This window comes from Myotis daubentonii, chromosome 2 (genome assembly GCF_963259705.1).
Source record: "Myotis daubentonii chromosome 2, mMyoDau2.1, whole genome shotgun sequence".
NCBI classification, from domain to species: Eukaryota; Metazoa; Chordata; class Mammalia; order Chiroptera; family Vespertilionidae; genus Myotis; species Myotis daubentonii.
In genome coordinates this window covers 22,367,036-22,381,727 of record NC_081841.1, presented here as the reverse complement: position 1 = coordinate 22,381,727, position 14,692 = coordinate 22,367,036, and the positions used below count along the sequence as shown (strand labels likewise).

The window sequence follows — 14,692 nt, the reverse complement described above, 5'->3', positions numbered from 1 at the left end:
ATATCTTGACACACCTTTAGCTAGAACCACCTTTGAAGTCCCTGGAGCTGCTCTCAGCCGATCAGAGCCTCTATCCCTTCATGAATATACCCAGAATTTTTGACCCAGTCCTGTGTCCCTCACCCCTGGTGCTGAAGTCACTGCTGTCATATATGATACCAAGTTTCGTCGGCACTCCTGATCCAAAGTCACTGAGACTTGGAGTCCACAGAAGTATAGGTATCATTTTCCAGAAATGTAATAAGGACAAGATGCAGATTCAGCATCCCACATCACAATGGGCCCCTTCTCATCCACTGCCCACAAGCTCTCCTCATCCTCATCTCTTTTCTAGAACCTACCTTGACACTTTATTTTCTCACTGCACTGCTGGATTGCCAAGAACATGAGAAAAAGAAGCAGGCAGGGCCCCACGATGAAACCGAAGATAGCTATCACAAATAAAATCCTAGTGCCAGCATCTGAGCCTAAATGGGTCCCGAAAGAAAACATATCTTCTGGATGGGAAAGGACATGGGGGAATCCTGCCCCTTCCTGTCACCTGGTGGATGCTCAGGTTAGTGAAGTCACAGCTTCAGGCACAATGGGAGATTGTGAGAGCCTAGCGGGGACTGGCCAGCCCCTCTCCTTTATAAACCTCAGCCCCATCCTATGCTGCCCAGAAAAGCTACCTAAGAGAATTCTAAGGAATGTCAGGAAGCTTCACAACTGCCACAGATTTGGGGTTCAGACGCATCACATCTAGCCCCCTTCTCAGAGATAGAGCGCATCCACATCAGAGCCGGGAGAAAGATCAGAGGACTCCTGGTCAGGATGGGAGTATCCCCAAAGGGAACAACACCCATGTGCATGGCAAGTGATCTAGTTCCCCAATTTTCCTGCCCCAACTCAACCCAAGGAAAGAAAAGCCCTCCTGAGTAGGGACTCCTTATCCTTTTCTGAAGAGTCAAGGGTCCCCCAGGGCACATGCAGGTCTGTGTGAAATGTGTGCACCAGAGGGAATCTTAGACTATCTCTCCTGTCACATGGAGCAGAATGAAGAGAACACTGTGTCTACTTAAAATGTAAGGCAAACTTTCCCTGTTGTCTGGACAGCAACCATTACTAGAAAATAGACACATTCACCTTGTATTCATTCTTGGGATGCCTTAAGCCCCCCTCACCCAAAGTGCCTGCAGAAATCCATCAGATCAGGACATAGACTCACCTAGTGTAAGAACACTTACAGGTCATGCAAGTACTTTTGGAAAGAACATTTTTACATTCTTACCTTGTTTCTCATGGCTGCCATAACAAATTGCCACAAAGTGAGTGACTCAAGACAGAAATTTGTTCTCTCACAGTTCTGGAGGCTCCAAGTTCAAAATCAAGGTGTCAACAGGGCCTTGCTCTCTCCGGAGGCTTCAGGGAAAAGTCTTCCCTTGCCTCTTCCTAGTTTCCTGTGCTTGTTGGCAATCCCTGGTGTATCTTAGCTTATAAAGGTATCACTCTAATCTCTGCCTCCATCATCAAGTGTAATTCTCCTTGGGTGTCTCTCATTTTCACATGGTGTTCTCTCTGTGTCTGTGTCTAAATGTCTCTCTTCTTATAAGAACAGTAGATATTGGATGAGGGACCACTCTAATCCAGCAAGATCTCATCTTAACTTGACTGCATTTGGAAATAAGGTCACATTTTGAAGTTTTGGATGGACATAAATTTTGTAGGGACACTCTTCAACTTAGTACATACCTCATCTTCAAAACTATCAAAACTAATTCTCCTTTACAGATTATTAATCCAAAGCACAGGCCTCTCTACTTAACAGGGCACCTACTCCAGTATCCTCTTCACCCTGTTGTCTACAAGTGCTGGCCTGTGGGGAGGACTATTTCTGTAGGAAACCAGAACCAGGTGCTGCCCCAGTGCGACTCCATGTCTGCACCAGCAGGCTCTGCAGCCTCAGAGGAGAGCCCTGCCAGCTGCTCAGGTGAGGGCTCCACCAAGACCAGAACACCCTCCTCTTTCCCTGTGTAAATACCCCATTGGCCTGACTCTCTCCTCAGACAGGGGACAGCTCCGCCTGGTGGACAGGGGCGGTCCCTGTGCCGGCAGAGTGGAGATCCTTCACCAGGGCTCCTGGGGCACCATCTGTGATGACAGCTGGGACCTGAACGATGCCCAGGTGGTGTGCAGACAGCTGGGCTGTGGAGAGGCCCTCAACGCCACGGTCTCTGCTCACTTCGGGGAAGGATCAGGCCAGATCTGGCTGGATGACGTGAACTGCACAGGAAAGGAGTCCCACCTGTGGAAGTGCCCTTCCCGGGGCTGGGGACAGCACGACTGCTGGCACAAGGAGGACGCGGGGGTCATCTGCTCAGGTCTCACTGCACATTGTCCATAGGCTGGGGGGGGAGGCAGAGGGCCTGAGGATCGGAGTCTGCGCCCTGAGGGGGTGTTGTTGAAAGGGCCAGAGGAGAAGGAAGCTTCCTTCCACATTGCCTGTCTTACTGGCAGGTATGGAGATTGGTGCTTTCATTTCCTCCTGCACCAGCTGAGGTTCTGGTCCTTCCGTCTCAGCAATATCCCTGACAAAGCCATTTCTTGCAGAGTTTCCATTGGAAGCAGGGATTACTCTTCAGTTGCCTCCAGTGGTAAAATCTTTTGACCCACTGTACTCGTTTTTATTTGTTGCTGTAACAAATTATCACATAATTAGTGGTTTAAAGCAATGGATATATACTACCGACACTACCGACTGTTCTATAGGCTAAATGTCCAACACAGATCTCCCTGGGCTGAATTCATGGTGTCAGTAGGGTTGCATCCATTCTGAGACTCTGGGGAAGAATTTAGTTCTTGTCTTTTCAAGCTCTAGAAACTTGCATGTATTCCTTGGTTTACAGCCCCTTCTTTCATCATCAGACCAACAATGTTACATATCTCTAACCATTCTTTCATAGTCACATTTCCCTCTCACCAAAGCCAGGAAAGGTATTTCACATTTAGGGAGAGTGGGTCTAAGGCAACTGTGGGCAAACTACGGCCCGCAGGCCGGATCCGGCCCGTTTGAAATGAATAAAACTATTGAAATAAAAGACCGTACCCTTTTATGTAATGATGTTTACTTTAAATTTATATTAGTTCACAGAAACACTCCATTCATGCTTTTGTTCTGGCCCTCCGGTCCAGTTTAAGAACCCATTGTGGCCCTCAAGTCAAAAAGTTTGCCCACCCCTGGAAGGAGTAGACTGACCTCACCTGGTTAATACACCATCCCAGGTTAATCTCACCAAGATCATTATCTTAATCACATCTGTACAGTCCCTTTCGCCATGTTAGGTAACATATTCACAGGTTCCAGAGGGGAGGATGTAGGAATTTGGGGTCTGTTATTCTGCCTACCACCCACTCTCCACACTTCCTTTCACATACTCTGTCAGAAGGTTTGTCAGCAAGCGGCATTCAGCTTTTCCTCCCTGTGGAAGGCTCAGGTTGGTGATCCTCTCTCCACTACATCGTTGAAGTAGAGATAGGCAGACACAAATGGACAAAGTCAGGGAAAAGAGACACAGAGTTCTATCTTGCCACTTAGGGGTGTCTCCTCAGCAGTCAGGGACAAGTGTTCACAAGCTCTGGGAGAGAGCGTTGAGTGGAATGCTCACTGTGCCCTGTTTCCCCTCTTCCACTTTCAGAGTTCCTGGCCCTCAGGATGGTGAGCAAGGACCAGGAGTGTGCTGGGTGGCTGGAAGTTTTCTACAACGGGACCTGGGGCAGTGTCTGCTTCAGCCCCATGGAAGCCACAACCTTGTCCACGATCTGCAGACACCTTGGCTGTGGGGACAAGGGACCCTGGACTCTTCTGTTGATTTTAGGGAAGGTTCTAGACCCCGGTGGGTAGATGGAATCCGGTGTCGGAAAACTGATACCTCTCTCTGGCAATGTCCTTCTGACCCTTGGAAATACAGTTCATGCCTTCCAAGAGATGAAGCTTATATCACGTGTGCAGGTGAATTACTGTCTATTTCTATGTGTCCGTGCCACCCCTATAGGATATAGTTAGTGAGACTTTATATTTTCAAATCTAAGAAATGACTTTAGAATAAGTGTACAAAACTTAATTGAATGAAGATGAGTGAATCTACACATTTCAATCGTGTTTCAAAGGAAAAAATAAGGAAATCTGTGCTGACAGCAATTTATGTGAAAAATATCAGGAATTGCATTGAACATGTGGAGAGCATGACTAATACTCTGATTAACTTTCTAAGGGATGGCTAGCTCATTATTAGTTAAAAGATATACCCTGAACCTTAAAGTAAGTAAGGGACAGAGCAGAAAATCTATCCTGATTCTCTGTCTCTTAAACTCATGGTATTTACTTTGAACTATGTGGAGAAAAAGGAACCCTCCTGTACTGCTGGTGGGAATGTGGACTGGTGCAGCCACTGTGGAAGACAGTATGGAGTTTCCTCAAAAAGTTAAAAATGGAACTCCCATTTGACCCAGTAATCCCACTCCTAGGACTACATCCCAAGAAACCAGAAACATCAATCAGAAAGGATATATGCATCCCTATGTTCATAGCAGCACAATTTACCAGAGCTAAGATTTGGAAACAACCTAAGTGTCCATCAGCAGATGAGTGGATTAAAAAACTGTGGTACATCTACACAATGGAATATTATGCCGCTATAAAAAAGAAGGAACTTTTACCATTTGCAACAACATGAATGGAACTGGAGAGCATTATTCTAAGCGAAATAAGCTAGCCGGAGAAAGATAAATATCACATGATCTCACTCATATGTAATGATCAACATAATTTGATGAACAAGAACGATCTAGAGACAAATGGTAGGAAAAGGGTGGGCTAGAGAGCAACTAAAGGACTTGTATGCATGCATATTAGCATAACCAATGGACACAGACACTGGGGGGTGGGGGCTTGCCCGGGGTGGGAATGGCTGGGGGAGGGGGGTCAATTGGGAAAAAAGGAGACATATGTAAAACTTTAAACATATACAGGATACAAGAAAAGCCTAAAGTGACTAAAATTAAGTTATAAAGGGTGTCCCAAAACTCACACAAGAAGTAATTTTGATAGAAAACACAGGTTTATAATTAAAAATTGTAAATTTTTATTGATTCATAAAGTATACAGTATACGGTGATGTATGGAATAGCATATCGGGTAAATGGCCTCCACGGCTTTGCTGGCACATACGCACTCTTTTGTTGAAATTTTCCATGACCGTTTTTGCATAAATGTGGCTGAATTTCGATGAGGCTCATTTTCACCTTATGGCTTGGTTAATCGACAAAATTGTTGCATTTAGGGTTCAGAAAATCCACAAGTGATTGTTGAGAAACAAATGCATCCACAACGTGTCACTGTTTGGTGCAGATTTTGGGCTGGAGGCATCTTTGGACTACTCTTCTTCGAAAATGCGGCTGTTCAGGCAGTAACAGTTAATGGTGCTCACTATCGCGACATGATAATCCAGTTTTTATGTATGCTATTCCATACATAACCTTATACTGTATACTTTATGAATCAATAAAAATTTACAATTTTTAATTATAAACCTGTGTTTTCTATCAAAATTACTTCTTGCGTGAATTTTGGGACACCCTTAGAACTAGTCAGTCACCACAAAAGAACTGCTTTATGCTACCTCTTTGTGTTCACACTTACTTCCCACCCTACCTCACCTCTCTCCCTATCATCTGGCAACTGCTAATCTGTTCTCCATGTGTATAGTTTTGTCATCTTGATAATGTTATATAAGTGGAATCATATGACTTTTGGATATAACCTTTTACAATTGACTTTTTCACTAAGCATAATATTCTTGAAGCCCATTCATGTTGTTATATGTATCAATAGATCATTTCTTTATATTGCTGAAAAGTATTCCATTGTATGGATGCATCGGAGTTTGTTCAACCATTGACCCATTGAAGACATTTGGACTGTATTGAAGTATTTTGTTATTACGAATAAAACTGCTAAGAACATTTGTGTGCAGGTTTTGTGTGAACATAAGGTTTTATTTCTCTTGGATAAATGCCCAAAAATGTAATGGCTGCATCATATGGCAAGTGCATGTTTAGTTTGAAGAAATTGCCAAACTGCTTTTGAGATTGGCTATATTCCACCAGCAATATATGAGAGAACCAGCTTCTCTTCATCTTCATTAGCATTTGATATAATCACTATTATTCATTTTAGCTGCTCTAATAGATGTGTAGTAGTCAACCTATGCCTTTTAATTAGACAATTTGGTTCATTTACATTTAATGTGTATATATATATATATATATATATATATATATATATATATATATATATATATATATATATAAAAGCCTAAGCGACCATCTGACCATTTGACTGTCCGACTGATAGCTATGAGGCGCACTGACCACCAGGGGGCAGATGCTCAATGCAGGAGCTGCCGAACTGCAGTGACTTGGCAGCTGTGGTTCTCAGTTCTCGGGTGACGCACCTAGAACTAGAGAGGAGGTAGTCCAATTACAGGGTGAGTCACCCAAGAACTGCCCTCTTGCAATCCAGGACTTCTCAGGGAATATTGGAGAGCTGGTTTCAGCCCAATCCCCACAGGCCAAGGGACGCCTCTCTCCCCCAGTGTACAAATCCATGCACCAGGCCTCTAGTATAATTATAATATGGTTGGATTTAGCACTACCATTTTGCTCTCTATTTTCTATTTGTGCTATATCTCTTTTGTTCTTCTCTTTCTGCCTTCTTTTAAGTTAATTTAATATATTTTATATCCTGTTTTAATTCCTCTACTGGCTTTTTAGCTATATATCTTTACATCAATATTTAGTGGTTTCTCTAGGCATTAGAACATGCACCACTATCTTATCATAGTCTCCTTAGAGGTAATATTGTAAAATGTAAGAACTTTGCAACAATATGGTTCTATTTACTTCCATCCTTGGTGCTATTGTTGTCATATGTATTATATCTCACATGGATTTTGATGACTATACTACATCTTTATGATTTTTGCCTCAAATAGTCATATATTTTTTGTAGAAATTAAGAAAAAATATGACCTTTCATAGTTTCTTGTATATTTTCTAATTATTACTTCCTATAGAACTGTTTCCATCTCTGTCATTTACCTCCAGTCTAAAGAATTTCCTTTACCATTTTTTTTTTTAGTAAAAGTCTGTTAACAATAAATCTTCTTGGTTTTTATTTATCAAGATATTCTGCTGCTTTGTCATAGTTACTACTAAGCAGAGAAGTTTTCTGGTTTTTGTTGCATGCCCTGGAATGGTATATATTCCATTATCACACCCTCACAAAAGGCTCATTCATAAGCAACATAGATCATTTAAAATGATTGCTGCTTTTCTCCCTAAGTCTAAACACTCTGAAAATCTGTTCACCAACTCCTGACTGCTTTTTGAGCACCCAATCCATAAACCCTGGAACCCTCCCAAATCTGGGTGGTGACGCTTGTCCTAACTCTCTCTTCCTTAACTTTTCCTAATTTTTATCACCAAAAATTATAGCAGCCATCTCTCTTTTGTGGCTTCATTGACACCATGCATCAGAAGTAAAAATCTCATCATTTTGGTGGGTATACTTTACTTTTCATTGTTTTTGTCATTTTCCTATGACCAATGGCCATGTACATTACACTGGGAGAAGCCCTGGCCACCTTCTAATCCCAATGACCTACTACAATTTATGAAGATTACAAGAATGAGTATAGTTAATACATACCCCTTCCCCCTTCCCACACACCTCCCCCCCAGCCCCCGCCCCAGACTGCATCCATAACCACCAGTTAAGTAATTACGTGGGCTCAGCTCACTTCTTATATTAGTTCTTATATTAGTTCATCAACCTCTCCACACATTTATTGTGGTGGAGTTTTGAAGATGTAATCTTTATTTGGCCACTGCTACAGAATATCTCTTTATTCTGCAGAATCACAGCAAAGCCACATGTGTATTTTAATAGTCACCAGATCAAAGCAACCTTAAAGCAATATATTTTCAGAGAAGCCCACTGGTCTGAAATTATTTTTCTATTAGTTTAATTATGTCAGATCCCTTCATCCAATCTGCAAAACTCATGTAGCCAAAAGTTCTTGTTTTTTCTGTCTGTATTCCTTCTGGGTTTCCTCTAACTAGGTCTACCCTTCCTTGTTTTCTTGCCCACTTGGATGCAGGTCTGTGGGTGAGTGCCAATTTGTCCTCCATCAACTTGCAATAAAAAGAGATGAGTTTATATAATTTGCTTAGAAGGCTTTATAATTAAACAGACAATAAATGGCAATGTCCTAAATAAATATGAGAAAGGAATGGAGAGGAAAGTCTGAATTTAAAAGGATTTCATTACCAACTAGACATGAGGAAAAAGTAAGGAGACTGTATGAGCCTGAGTAATAAAATGAAAAGCAGCTTACGAAATTAGAGGTGAAAAAAGAAGAAACAGTTGTATAAAACTACATTTTTAATTGTTCCATGAAAGTTTGGACAGAGTAAGGAAAGCTTTACTCATTCTCTCTTACTAGCCAGCCTCTCACCCTCAACTTTGAAATTCACACCCAAGTCTGGTTTCTAGAAATTGTTTAAAAACAGATGATGTGACATCTCAGCAAAGAGCATACATGAATGTTCAAGATGTTTTTATGAGTTCATCTTCCTAGGAATGAGGGTGTGAGTGTGGACCAACTTTAGAGTCCCTTGTCTAAGCAAGAATGACCTGAGCACCCATGAGCCTGGGCAAAGTTAATGCCTTGAGTAGTTTGTGGGGGAGATGAATAAACAGGTCAGTTCCCAATATCTTCATAGGAAAACAGATTGAGGACCACTCCTCTAAGAGCAATTAGATCAAACTTGCTAATTTATCAACAAAGTAAAAAGTGCTCTATTCAGAATAGTTAATTTTGAGCCATTTCCATAGGACATAATTATAGGTCAGTACTGCCCTATTGGAATAGAGACAGACTATCTGAGGCCTCATCTCTTTTTTAACACAACAGCATGGAAAGCTACTGTAGATGCTCCAACAACACTTAGTTCAGCATCATCATACTCAGGATCCTCTTCTCCCCCCTGGAGCAGCCAGGGACTATCTTCTTTCCTAGGATGAGCTGCCCCTCCAGGGAAGTGCAGAGAGGAGCCTACAATAGTAAAGAGAAGTTTAATTAGAACTGTGATAGAGGCACAGGACAGTACCCCCAAGTAGAAGTAAGTCTAGTAAATGGTAATAAGAAAGCATCTCTGGGTACCTATTAATGCTCAAGTAGGCTCCGACTATTTAATATTAGTTACAGCAAGGGTGTACCAGGGCTATCCTATCAGGACTCAGTCCATGTGGGTCTCTGGGGCCACAGCTTATCTGGGAAACCCTGGATCACAGGAGATCTGTGACCAATACATGCACTCTCTAAAGACCTTTTCCTTGGCTTACACACTTAACAGGGAGATGACCCAAGGATGGTGAGAATTACATGACAAAATGTGAAAGCTTCTTTCACAATTTTCAGGTCTGCATTCACAAGAAGGAGACAGGAGACCATATCTGGAGAAATCTCAATTCTTCACTGAAAATCCAAGTCTGCTCTTGCTGGCCTTGATTTATGTTCCCAGGTGTCAACAAAAACAATCACAGAATTCCTTCGCAGTTGCCCCATGGAATCACTTGAACCCTCAGATGGACACTCTTCTCTGGAGAATGAGTATCTTCATTTGGCCATTAAATGTCTAGAGAGGATTAGGCCTTAGCTGCCTATAAATTCTGAGTCTATAATCCACCACACTGGCTTTAATTTTTAAGGTCACCATGTATCATAGACCTTGTTAGGGCTAACATATATGATCATAGCACATCTTAAATTATCAAAATGTCTCACAAATTCCAATATTGCAATATTTTTTTTTAATCCCTTACTGCTATTTATGTATAAGACAACACAAAAATTTTAAAAGAACAGTTGTTTCATTTTTGGATTTGGTAAATACGCTCAATTAATCTGCAAGCCTTAATGCAGGCACATTGAGGATAAAGTGATGAAAACACAGATAAAAGACTACAGAGTGCTTCCACCCTCCCAAGGGATCTGAAAGCATTAAAGAAATGAAAATGGTCTTCAGTGGTCGGCAAATGGCGGCTCGCGGGCCACATGTGGCTCTTTGGCCCCTTGAGTGTGGCTCTTCCACAAAATACCGACTTCTGTGCATGGGCCATGAAGTTTCAATCACACTGTACATGCGCACCCGCACGTGGTATTTTGTGGAAGAGCCACACTCAAGGGGCCAAAGAGCCGCATGTGGCTCGCGAGCCGCAGTTTGCTGACCACTGGTCTAAGTGATGCTATCAAACATATTAGGTCATCCACATTTTGAATCTACAATAAGAATGGGCATTGAGTGTGTCAGGATGGCCGAGTGGTCTAAGGCGCCAGACTCAAGAATGGGCATTGAAGAGATCAAATTCATCCTTTCCAGGCCAGAGACAAAATATGACAGGGATCAAGTAATCCCACTCACCTGTCTGAAAAATTCTCACTCCATTCTCCTCTAAGGGCACTTCCCACTCGTTCATCTGAGAAGCAGAAGGAGCCTGGGGCACTGGAACCTCTTCAGCATCATCGTAAATCTCGCTAAAGGCATCAGTCCTTTGAGCAGAGGGCTCTAAGGGCAGACAAGGGTGTAAGGTGAAACCACAGTAAATGGATTGATTTAGGTCAGTGATGGCGAACCTATGACACGCGTGTCAGAGGTGACACGCGAACTCATTTTTTTGGTTGATTTTTCTTTGTTAAATGGCATTTAAATATATAAAATAAATATCAAAAATATAAATCTTTGTTTTACTATGGTTGCAAATATCAAAAAATCTCTATATGTGACACGGCACCAGAGTTAAGTTAGGGTTTTTCAAAATGCTGACATGCCGAGCTCAAAAGGTTCGCCATCACTGATTTAGGTAATGCCTAGAATCCTTTCTGACCCAGAGATCTGGTGGTTGCTAATCAGAGGCACCATTCGCCCCATGATTTAACAGGTCTTTTCTAAGGCCATATATTTCATTTTTATGGGCCAATAAACCAGAAAGTTATCCAAATATTTCAATATTTCTTGATTAAAACTTCATATTTTCAAAGAACTCTTATACCAAAAAGCATTACTAAAATATTTTATCAGATCATACTTTCCAGATGTTATTTTTTTAAAGAACAATTTGTGCCTGCTGTGGCTGAATGGGGTTGGTTCTGGACACCGAGAGCCTGGCCCCGACATGAGGCATTTCAAAGCCACCAGAGAAGAGGAAGCGACCCCTCTAATCTTAGTCAAAGAAAAACTATTTCCCTTGGCTCTCATCTCTGAGGGAAATTCTTCTGCCCCCACTATCCAGCCAAGACAGATCTACCTCAACTACCTAGAACATATTTATAGTCACTTTTCTCACCATCTCTGGTGTAATATGGCATTTTTTTTCACTGAGTCATTTGACAGAAACCCTACTGTGGAGGAAAAAATCACAAAAACAAAAAACAAAAAAACAACTGCGGGAAGCCATCCAGTACTGATACTATCATGAGAGAGCACCAAGGAACTCGGAAGGCAGATGGACCTTGGTCGATTAGCAGGGCTAATGTCAAGCATCATTGTTCTGTTGAGATTGTAGTGGCTCAAAGCAATTTCCTGACCTAATAGCCTCAAAGTAAATGTTTACTGGACCTTACTGATCTTTACTGATCATTACTGCCCTTAGAGATGGTCTGTCTGCTACCTGTTTGCCGTGCTTTACTGAGGGCAAGATGTGTATCTAAAACTGAATAAAAAGCAGATAAGGCCAGGTTTCAGTGTGCCTCTCCAAAAGAGAGGTCTCCACCTGGCCCCCCCATGCCTTCTAAATTCATATTTCTTATATAGTATTTTCATTTGTGCATCGGCCCCTCCTTCAGATCCTGAACCCTAGCCGTGCAGGTTGGGGCAAACAACCCTTCCCACACCCATAGGCTCCACAATAAAGCTGAGAAGAAATGCTGGGGCTAGCATGGCTCTTACAAAGTCAAGGGAAGGGTCAGAGCTCACAGGAGCTCTGGAGAGGCTCATCCTGCCTCTGTGAGCCTGGGGTACATGTGGGGTCTGCAGATGCTGAGAAGACCTGGACCATAGCCAGCAGGTGGATGAAAAGTAGAGATCCCAGGAGGGCAAGGCAGGGACACTCACCTGGGGTGCTCAGTAGAGCTTCTTTCTTCGGCGATACACGATAATCAATTTCCACATACATGGCTTCATCAAGAGCATATTCTAAATTGGATAAGGCTGAGAAAACCACCAGCAGGTCAGAGATTGCCACCTGAGACACCTTCATTATCCCCGATGCTCACACATGGAAAAACCCTCACAGCTTCCAGGAGCCCTATATCAGTGGTTCTCAACCTTCTGGCCCTTTAAATACAGTTCCTCATGTTGTGACCCAACCATAAAATTATTTTCGTTGCTACTTCATAACTGTAATGTTGCTACTGTTATGAATCATAATGTAAATATCTGATATGCAGGATGGTCTTAGGCGACCCCAGTGAAAGGGTCATTCAACCGCCAAAGGGGTCGCAACACACAGGTTGAGAACCGCTACCCTATATAGTCTTACACCATGCACCAGGTCTGCACCTTCTACCTTTGTCTGACCCTGTATCCAAAGCTCAGCTTTTACCCTTTCTTGTCTCACATAAAAAGCCACGATTATGAGTGCTCACACCCCATTCTTTTTTTTAATATATATATTTTTATTTATTTCAGTGAGAAAGGGAGAGGAAGAGAGAGATAGAAACATAAATGATGAGAGAGAATCATTGATCAGCCTCCTCCTGCACACCTGCTACTGGGACATGTGCAAGCCCGCAACCTGGGCATGTGCCCCAACTGGGAATCAAACTGTGACCTCCTGGTTCATAGATCAACAGTCAACCACTGAGCCACAGCAGCCAGGCCACATCCCATTCTTAAGAACTTCTATATATTCTGCCCTTAGAGGCTAACATGGGGCACATGATTTTGCAAACCAATGGGGTAAGAACAGATACCTTGCCCAGTTTTCCCCTTGTCACACCTGGCCCCATTTCCTGCCTCCATACATTTTCCATATTACCCACCTCTGTGCTCCACTCTCCCTCTGTACAGCTGAATCACCAGGATGATGAGGACCAGGAAGAGAAGGGCCCCTAAGATGAGGCAAAGGGTCCCAGGCAGGGAGAAGATGCCAGGTACAGGACTTGGGCCAGATCTGGTCCCTAGAAAGAACAAAGCCAAGAGAATATCAAGAAGGGCATATGTGCAGAAAAACACAGTTATGCCAGCATTTCCAGAGAGCTCAGAACAGTGAAGTCTCAGCTTTCAACATAATGGGATTGACTGTGACCCTGGTGGGCACTCCCCCAGGCCATGTCCTAAGATAAATTCAACTCCCCCTCCATTGTGGTCCAAAGGAATGCTGGGGATCATCAGGGATCTCCGGGGCTAAACAACCTCTAAAGGCCAGGGAACAGCTTCAACCCCTTCTCTTGGGCTCCACCAGACCAGAGCATCAAACAACCTAGCATAGCTGCTGAGGAGCAATACTCGTGAGCAGGTGAAAAAAGTCCTTACATTCTCAACATAACAGCCAGTCTCCAATGGCCTGAGGGCATGAGAAACTTCTGGCACAGTGAACAGAAAAGGGGGGAACGTTTCTCCAATGAAAACACCTTGATACTTCCCTACCATCCAGTTGCTCCTCAGGACTTCCTTTCCTGAGTTGGCTAATTCTGTCAGAGATTCCTCAGGACATCTCCCAGGAATTTGAACATTCTCCCCCATGAATGGATGGTGACCCTGTACCTGCTGTAGTGGTGGGCAATGTTGTTCTTTCACCTAGAGAGACAAACAGGAGTTTGGAGTGCAGAAATTGGCCGGAACACGAGTTAACCCACTTTTCCCACCTGAGCCCTGAAATCACCCCTCAGTTATCGATATCAATACTGAGTCCTCCTAGCACCCCTCTCCTAGATCTAGGACTGCAGAACCTAGATACTTTCTAAAGACAAACTCCCCATCTTATTCCAGCCCAGCCCATTGTCCCACCCCTACCCCAGCTCAACCAGAGCCGGACCCACGCTCCTCCACTCACCAGAGCACCTCACGCCAGCATCCTCCTCGTGCTTGCAGTTGCTCTGCCCCCAGGGCTCCATAGCACAGGCCCACAGGGAGGACTCCCTGCCCCTGCACTGCACCTCATCCAGCCAGATGGGCCCATGTCCTGGACCAAATGTCGCCTCCTGCAGGGCTTCCAGGGCAGAGCCACAGCCCAGCTGCTGACACACCACCTCAGCCTCTGCCAGGCTCCAAGAGTCATCGCACACTGTGCCCCAGGAGCCATTGTGCCAAACCTCCACTCGCCCTGAGCACTGGGTGTCTCCATTCCTGAGTCGGACCTTGTCTTTGTCTGAAAAGGCAGCACCACCTCTTGTTACTGCCTCTGGTGGGAAGGAAGGGGGTTCTGGGAGCCAGCAGGGAAGGTGGGAGGGGCTGATGTACCTGTGCAGGGGGCAGTAGAGGGACAGCTCTGGGATCTTCTTCCTGCAAAGCAGACAATGGGAAAGCACTGGATCAGGAAGAGCTGGATGTGGTCTTGCCCCACAAGATTATTTAAGATCTTTGGTTCAGT

The 14,692-nt window shown here is 43.6% G+C and overlaps 1 protein-coding gene and 1 pseudogene across 1 annotated transcript in view; one reads left to right on the top strand and one right to left on the bottom strand.

Annotated features, from left to right (window-relative positions):
- Nucleotides 1-415: 415 nt before the first annotated feature.
- On the top strand, nt 416-5,448 carry LOC132225961 (antigen WC1.1-like; annotated as a pseudogene).
- Nucleotides 5,449-7,985: 2,537 nt separating this feature from the next.
- The window catches only part of LOC132225960 (antigen WC1.1-like), a 50,717-nt gene continuing 44,010 nt past the window's right edge, over nt 7,986-14,692 (bottom strand). Inside the window, exons 8-14 of the mRNA XM_059680881.1 lie at nt 14,563-14,604; nt 14,156-14,470; nt 13,867-13,899; nt 13,143-13,280; nt 12,214-12,309; nt 10,525-10,668; nt 7,986-9,155 (exon numbers count right to left, since the gene is read on the bottom strand). Coding sequence (XP_059536864.1) covers nt 8,992-9,155; nt 10,525-10,668; nt 12,214-12,309; nt 13,143-13,280; nt 13,867-13,899; nt 14,156-14,470; nt 14,563-14,604 — 932 coding nt within the window. The 3' untranslated portion in view covers nt 7,986-8,991. The remainder of the gene's footprint in view (nt 9,156-10,524; nt 10,669-12,213; nt 12,310-13,142; nt 13,281-13,866; nt 13,900-14,155; nt 14,471-14,562; nt 14,605-14,692) is intronic.